Source organism: Priapulus caudatus, unplaced genomic scaffold (genome assembly GCF_000485595.1).
Source record: "Priapulus caudatus unplaced genomic scaffold, Priapulus_caudatus-5.0.1 Scaffold476, whole genome shotgun sequence".
Taxonomy (NCBI): domain Eukaryota; kingdom Metazoa; phylum Priapulida; class Priapulimorpha; order Priapulimorphida; family Priapulidae; genus Priapulus; species Priapulus caudatus.
Genome location: NW_014577537.1, coordinates 303,890 through 312,180, shown reverse-complemented (window position 1 = coordinate 312,180; position 8,291 = coordinate 303,890). Strand labels below are relative to the sequence as shown.

The window sequence follows — 8,291 nt, the reverse complement described above, 5'->3', positions numbered from 1 at the left end:
ACAAATTTTCAATTTTTATTTTTTTTCGTTTTTTTTGAAAATTTGGGTTGGTGGATCTGTAAACCAACAAAATAAAAAATTCTCGCCTTATACACCACTGATAATATAAATAAGAAATAAAAATCATATAACGAAGGCTCCACCTCCATTTTCTTGTGCTTGGCCTCATACTCCTGCAGATGTAGTTGCATCCGCGACGCGTACTCCTCCGCTGATAGATTCATCTCCCCGGCCATGCGTAGCTTCTCTTCTAAGGCTGTTCTCGTTCCCTGCACCTGCTTCAACCTGTACACACACACACACACACACACACACACACATGTGTACAGAATGAAAGAGCATACAGTGTTTATGCTCTACTATAATGACGCTCTCATTATACCCTGTACTTCAACCTGCATTAATGCGCAGACACATACACTCACACACACGCACGCACACACACGCAGGCACACACACGCAGGCACACACACGCAAGCACATACACGCAGGCACACACACGCAGGCATGCATGTAACGCCTACGCACGATGGACTTATTGGTATGTTATCAAAAAATGTTAGATAAATATTATAGTCATTTAACAGACGAAATTTGGCGTAACTAATAGTCGCAATATACTATTGATTAGCTTCCAGTTTTAGTGCGTAGTTTAAACGACGTAACATTTTCACTGCATGTAATCGCTGTTATAGCAGTGATCTTACTTGTCACTTTTGCTCTGTATGTCTTTCTTTAGCTGGGACACCTGTGCTCTGACATTCTCCAGCTCTGTGCCAGTCCTGTCTACCATTCGCTTCAGTGTCTCCACCTACAGCAGGATATGTGAATTACAATGCATGTCACTTACTGCACTACTATCGACAGCACCAAGAGGGTTGCATGCTCTCTGTCAACCTCTCTTTGCGCTCCACTCTCTCCTAGCTAACCTAATTATTCACAATACATCAAATAATCATGTAAAATGATATTGAAAAGCCTCGGGTATCATAGGTAAATCCACGTGTGCTATAATGTTGATGTCACAGGTATCAGGAGTTACCTTGCAAACATAGTTAGCCATAGCTACCAGAGAAACATACAAGTATATATACTGTAATGCAAAATGATACAGCTATGCATAATTACCTTCACCTATCGACAGCTATCCGCAGTTATCTGACACACATAGCTAGCAACAGTTATCAGAGGTAATGTGATGTGATCAGGAGTGAATAATAGAGATCTCTAGAGTTATCTCTATTATTCACTCCTGATGTGATGTAATCAAGAGTGAATAATAGAGATTCTATAATAGAGATAATAGACATTCTATTCTCTATTATTCACTCCTGATGTAATCATTATCACAAATCCATAATCACAATCATTATAGTAGGAGATCAAGCCAGGCCAACCTCATCTTGGAACTGGACCCGTTGTGCCTCCTTGTTCTGAGCTTCCTGTCGTAGCTTAGCTGCCAGCCTCTCCGTCGCTGCCAGCTTCTTCTCCGCCTCCAGGTTGTTCTCTCTCTCCCTGTCGAGGAAGCGTTGCTTCTCCTTCACCATCTCCTCTCGCTGGCTGGCCGACTGCTTCGCCTTTGAAAGGTCCTTCGGTTGGAGAAGTGAAGACATGAGGAGTCGCGTTTCATGCATACAGGTGAAGATGAGAGCAGGTACACACACATGCTAGATGAACCGACATGCTGGCAGTCGTGGAGGTAGGTTCGCAGGCACAATATCACACCAACAAGAAGTGAGTGCATGTGACGCAGCTACACGCACCTGGTTGTATACAATCTCCTCCTGCTTCTGCGAATTCTGATCGACCTTCGCGATCTTCGCCTGAAGGTTCCGCAGCGCTGTTCTGCTTCCCTGCACCTCTGCCGTGAGAACCTTCTCCTCCTGCTGCGCGGCCTGCAGCTCCTGCAGCTGCTTAAATTTCACCTCGCGCAGCTGCTGCAGCTCCACCTACAGGCAAGAAATGGAACATTTCGCTGGTTGTTCAAGACTGCGCGGAGTTTTACGGGGGTCGTCTATGTACAGAGCTTTGCAGCATGAGAGACCTCATACGGTTATGACTACGAAATTTATGCTCGCCTTGATTCACTGGACATATATGAAGAGGTCAGACATTAAATTTTGGCAGCACACATGCATGACATATCGACGAGTTCAAAATATCTCATATTGCACACATTGAAATAATAATACACCATTGACTTTTATAAATGATACCAAGGGTAAATAATGACAAAAAATACATTTTCTCGGAGGGACAGTGGTCTAACGGAGAGCGATGTGGAAGACTTTTTTTGTATTCAGCGCTGACTACCATTTTTAGCTTCATCTGACATAGTCAGATGCAGCTTGTAGAATCGCAGTGTACGTACCGTTCGTCCGTCCGTCCGTCGTCCGCTCCGTGCCGTCCGTCGTCCGTGGCGTCGAGAGCGTCGTCCGTCAACAGTGTGTGGCACACTCGTTAACCGTGTGTACAGGTACGGGTGCGCCACGATTTTCGCGGACGTGGGGGGGTAATCACGAAACGAGTTGGCGATGTCGAAGGCTGGGGCTGCAAAGCGTCAAAGCGTCAAGAGGTGGTGATAAAAGAAAGCGGGGGAACATTCACTCCTTTAACTTAGGTATAGGAGAAATGCAGAATTGCCGGCACAATTTAAAAACGGCAGGTATAGACTACGTGATAGTCGGTGAGAGTGATATAGCATCATGGTGAGAAAGAAAGAGCCAATACACTGTGCGGGAAAGTTAGTGAGGTCACAGGTCAAAGGTCAAAGGGCACAGGGCAGAATGTTTAGACATTTTCTGAGGACATGGTGTACGGAGCGATAGAAAAACTTTTTTGTGTTATCGCAGCGGTGACCTAGAATTTTCTATGCTTAATTGAAAGGACATGTGAAATATACTTCTCTGACATGGCGAAGAGAGTAGAAGTGTCAGGATAAAACCTGTGTTGACCTCAGGAGGGAGAGATTAAACAATAGGATTTAGTTGACTGTCTGTTAAAAGAATTTCACTAGCGGGCTCTCTCGCTTAGTAGGAAAATCGTAGTGATGGACGATGGAGAATGTATGGCAACGAAATGTCCAGTGAAATTTCAAGAGCTAAATTTGGTTAAAAGAAGCGTTTATGCCTCCTTAAATCGGAGATTATAATTTCTATGGCTTCTGTACTTTGTTCAGTATGTTACATTGTTAACGTATGCCAACGTGACCAGTGGCCTAACTGCGAAGTGCAATGTGTTATTGAGTGTGAACCTGTGTAGTTTGACTTTTGCCTGGTGGTATATTGGTTAAAGGAGTTGGCCAGTGTCTACTTGCCAGCCTGTAGGGTGTGCGTAAGGTAAATGGAATGAGTGCTCCCATCGCTGCACAACTATACACGGTTATGTAGGGCCTCAGCGTTGTCACAACGTGTGATCACTTTACGTTGTTTGACAAACGTTGTGGTACAACGTTGTGGCAAGTTTTTGTGGTGGACTCCCCTGAACGCGTTGCCACGACGTCATATGCATAGAGAACAGTTGAATGGGGTAAAACGGTTGGGCCAACGTTGTCGCAACGTTCATTTTGTGGACTCCCTGAGAGAAGGAGAGGAGGACGTGAGAGTTGACCACAACGTAGTGTAATGTAACGTTCCTGGAACCGGTGGATGTAACCGTTCAGAATGAAGATATCTTCTTCAATTAAATGTTGTGATTTAATAGTTCTAAAGCAGAAAAGATATGGATGACGGTGATTCTATATCATGGGAGCATCATGGCGCAGTATTTACATTTCATTTAAAATTGACATATAATGCGATCTGTATAGTGCAATAAAAAACTAAGTTCATATATATGTTCAAATATGTCTTGCACAACTGGTAGAGTTCAAAATCTAAAAGGACACTAACAATTAAATAGCTTGACAACTTTTATTATTAAATTTACTATTACATGAAAAGGTAAATTACGCTCTCGTGCCATGTATTAATCGAATCGTTCTTCTCGTCGAGCGCACTAAATCTCGCCTCCCGGTCCCGGCGTTTACGGTTGAATCGTATATTGATATATGTGAACGGTGAAACCTATGCTTGGGCATTTATATTAGGACAGGATCTGGCTAGAGTTCAGAGGCCAAAAATACACATAAGAATTGTCTACTTTATGAAAACAACTATCACCAGGTTCACTCTTAAACAGTGTGTGTTGATTGGCTAATATATTTCTCTGTTCATGAGGTCATGGGCTCCTATATATCAGATTTTGTGCGAATTCGGACCTCTTGGATCCAGCAACTTGACGCACTGTGTCAGGGGCCTCTTATCCATAGCAATTTCCTTACATGTGAAAACACAATAAGATAGATTGGTGTCAAACAAACAATTTTACGCAGGTAATGGCATCTGGCTATGAGATGGTATACACTCTTAGTGACTCAAAATAAGGGTTAAATAGGGTATTTACCTGCTCGTATGAAAACACTCTATGTGGTGTCCAGCTCCGCGCGCGCCAGAGATACGCAAATTCTTGTCACCACCTGAAAGATGACAAATTGTTTATCTCGATACTAAGATCATATAAATATTCCCACGTTATTATTGGCTGATCATTAGAGGGCTCGTTGAATTAATTGTGGTGAGCCACTTACTCTCTTTGGAGTTAGTAAACTGAAATTCCTACTATATTAAATATAAACGGAATAATTTAAACATTTACTCTATTGAAGCCGTGTATTCTATATCGGTACTGTCCATAGTCGATCGTAGCACAGCTAAGCTCTACAGTGTGTATAGCGTAAAGCAGTTACAGTTGGCCGCTGGGGGCCGCTCGCCAGCCGGCCAACTGTTAGGCGGGCTATAGTGGTATACGGTCAGACTTAGTAGCCTAATATTAGAGCAGCTAAGGTGATTGGTATTGTTTATAAGTTGACATTCCAGCAAATTAATGGTGCAATGTTCATAGTACATTACACTTTTGGCTTGGAACTCAACATCATGTATGATCGTCCATATTGCTATTAGAAGTGTGCGCTCAATATCCAATTAAATAACACATCAAAGATGGCAGATCCCCCAGGATCTACAAGCTGGGGTGTGTGCTTGACATGTAGGGTGGCTTCCGCCGCTCGGGACCACGTCCTTTGTGGCGATGACTCGTGCCTTCACAGGCCAAAATCCACATTCGCATCATTCTTTGAAAAATGCTGGCAAAGAGTTCCTGTAATCAAATTACAAGGGCACTGCCTTTAACGGACGTTACTATACGCAGCCTTGGCTGTGTTCTGGATACGTACAACTTTCAATATATGGTGTTTATTACGTGCACGTCGCGTGCTCTTTTTCTCCTGGTCCGCAGCCGTGTCTCCAGATCGTCGAAACTATGGCCACTCAATATGTCTTAGGATGAGGAAATTGGGGAGAGGGGAGAAGCTGGTGGAGTAAGGGAGGAAGGGTGAGAAGGAGACCGAGTGGTGGAGTAAGGAGGAAGGGAGAAGCTGGTGGAGAAGAGGAAGGAGGAGAGGAAGAAGGTAGGTCGTAGAAGGAGCAGGGAATGAAGGGAGGTGGTTGGAGAAGGGGGAGGGGAGAAGTGGTCCGAAAAGGAGGAGGGGGAGAAGAACGGTGGGTGGTTGAGAATGAGGGAGAAGCTGATGGTGGAGAGGAGGAGATGGAGAGAGAACGCCTCGAGAATTTGGTGCTTAGGAGGAGCGGCTTGTGAAGCAAGGCTATGCAAGGGCGCAAGGCTAGGTGTGGATGCTCTGCGCAGGAATGAGTAATGCGGAACGCTCCGGCTTGGGTATGGCGTGGAGGGAGAGGAGAGTGAAATTGTGGCTGGTGGAGGAGGGGAGATGGATGTGCATCCAACACGCACGGTGAGGTGAGAGGAAGGCGAGGTAGAGGGGAGAAGGTAAGTGGATGATGCGAAGGAGGGCGCAGCTGTGGAGTGAAGAAAGGAGGAAGGACGAGAGGAGGGGGAGAAGAAGCTGGTGGGGAAGGGGAAAAGGGTGAGGTGGATAAGGACTGTGCTGGGGGGAAGTGAGACCTGGTGATATGGAGAGGAGAGACTAGGATGAATGTTGAAGAGGAGGGAGTTGTGTGGAGGAAGGAGAGAGGAAGGAGAAGAAGTGGTGGGAGAAGGAGGAAGAGGAGAGAAGCATGAGAAGGTCGGTGAGAGAAGGAGGAATGAGAACAGATGGTGGAGGAGGAGGGGAGAAGTAAGGGTAGGAGAAGGAGGAAGGCGGAGAAGAGGCCTGGTGGGAGGAGGAGTGAGAAGGATAAGGTAGAGTGGAGGAGGGGAGAGTAGAAAGGCTCGTAAGCGTAGGGTGAAGGGCAGAGGTGACCAAGGAGTGCAGGAGTTAGTGTGTGAGAGAAGTGTGGAAGGAAGGTTAGAGAGGAGAGCACAGATGGATGGGAGTGAAGAGGGGAGAAGGAGTAGAAGGAGAGGGGAGAGAAGGAAGCTGGGTGGAGGAGGAGGGAGAAAGGGAGGATAGGAGAGAGGGGAGGAATAAGGAGGGGGGAAGGGGGGGAGCTGGTGGAGGAGGAGGCGGGTGAAGAAGGGAGGTTGTGCGAGGCGGGGAGGAAGGCTGGTGGGCAGAAGGGAGGAAGGAGGAAGAAAAGAGAATGGTGGTGGAGAAGGAGGATGGAGAATGCTGGTGGAGTGAGCAAGGGGGAGGAAGCTGTGGAGAAGGAGGAAGGATGGAGAAGGAGGGGAGAAGGGAGCTGGTGGAGGGGAGGATGGGGGAAGGGAGAAGCTGGTGGAGAAGAGAGGTGAGGGGGAGATCTGGTCGAGAGCTTCCTCTTCTTCACTTAGCTTCTTCCTCTCCCCCGTACTTCTCTACCAGGCTTTCTCCCCTCCTTCTCCCCTTCCTCCTATCTCCAACCAGCTTTCCTTTCCTCCTTTCCCACCAACTTCTCCCCTCTTCCTTCTCACCAGCTTCTCCCCTACCTCCTTCTTCCACCAGGTTCCCCCCTCCTTCTCCATCACCTTCTCTCTTCTCCTCTTCACCTCCTCTCCTTTCTCCACCAGCTTCTCCCCTCCTCCCATTACCTTCTCCTTTCTTCCCTCCTTCCTCCACCAGTCTTTCTCCCCCTCCTTATCCCTTCTCCCTTTCCCCCTCCTCCTATCCACACAGTTCCCTCCCGCCCCTTCGTTCCTTCCTTCCTTCTCCCCCAGCTTCTCACTTATCCTCCACCACCTTTCTCCTTACTTCCCCTCTCCACCACCTTCTCCTTCTCCCTCCTTACCACCACCTTCCTCCCTATGCTCCTCCATCCTTCGTCCACCAGATTCTCCCTCGCCTCCTTCTCCACCACCTTCTCCCTTCTCCCTCCCTCCATCCACCAAGCGCTCCCTCCTCCGTCTCCATCATCTTCTCCCTTCTCCCTTTTCCTCCAACAGCTCCCTTCTCCCCTCCTCTCTTTCCTCCTTTCATCCATTCAGCTTCTCCCTCTCCTTCACCAACTATCGTCCCCCTCCTCCTTCTCACCACTTCTCCCCTCTTCCTCCACCCAGCATCTCTTCTCCCCTCCCTCTTTCTCTACAGCTTCTCCTCTCCTCCTTCTCCAACCCCTTCTTCCTTCTCCCCTCCTCCTTTGCCACTAGCTTTCTGCCATCATCCTTTCTTCCACCACCATTCTTCCTTCTCCACACTCCTCCTTCTCCACCAAGCTTTCTCTCTTCCTCTTCTTCCACCACCTTCTCTCTTCTCCCTTCCTCTTCTCCACCTAGCTTCTCCCCCTCCTCCTTCTCCACCAGCTTCTCCCTTCTCCCCTTCCTCATTCTAGCCATATTGAGTCAGCCATAGGGATCCGCCACTGACCCAAGCTTTCAATCACAAACTGGTTATTGCTCTGAGATTGGTGCTAGGTACTAGTAGTAGTATACTAGTAAGACTTGTTATTATAAGCCTAACAATGGGTGTCAACATTGAAAGCTGTGAAAGCAACAGTCGAATTGACAATAGTGCAGGACGTGTGCTATAGACCACGAGTGTGACAGGTCAGCTGTGCAACTAATGAATGTAAACTCACAAGAACTTATACTGTAACTTAGCCCGACCAGGCTGTGCGACGGATTGTCTATACATAGGTATTCTAACCTTAGCAATACCGTTTCTTGGGGTGATACTCCATTAGCAGTGTTCCCAACTTTAATGTCATTAATGTTCATAATAACATATATATATATATATATAATATGTGTGATATAGGTCAATGATCTACTATGTAATTTGTGGTTTAGTGCTCATTTAGTTAGGGTTAGGGTTAGGATTATCAATTCATTATAATTCAATTAATTCGTTAATGATATCAATA

The 8,291-nt window shown here is 46.6% G+C and overlaps 1 protein-coding gene across 1 annotated transcript in view; it reads right to left on the bottom strand.

Annotated features, from left to right (window-relative positions):
* Positions 1 to 8,291, bottom strand: part of LOC106810820 (coiled-coil domain-containing protein 39-like) — a 20,056-nt gene that overhangs the window by 8,355 nt on the left and 3,410 nt on the right. Inside the window, exons 7-9 of the mRNA XM_014814274.1 lie at positions 1,398 to 1,589; positions 708 to 811; positions 144 to 285 (exon numbers count right to left, since the gene is read on the bottom strand). Of these exons, the coding sequence (XP_014669760.1) occupies positions 144 to 285; positions 708 to 811; positions 1,398 to 1,589 (438 nt within the window). The remainder of the gene's footprint in view (positions 1 to 143; positions 286 to 707; positions 812 to 1,397; positions 1,590 to 8,291) is intronic.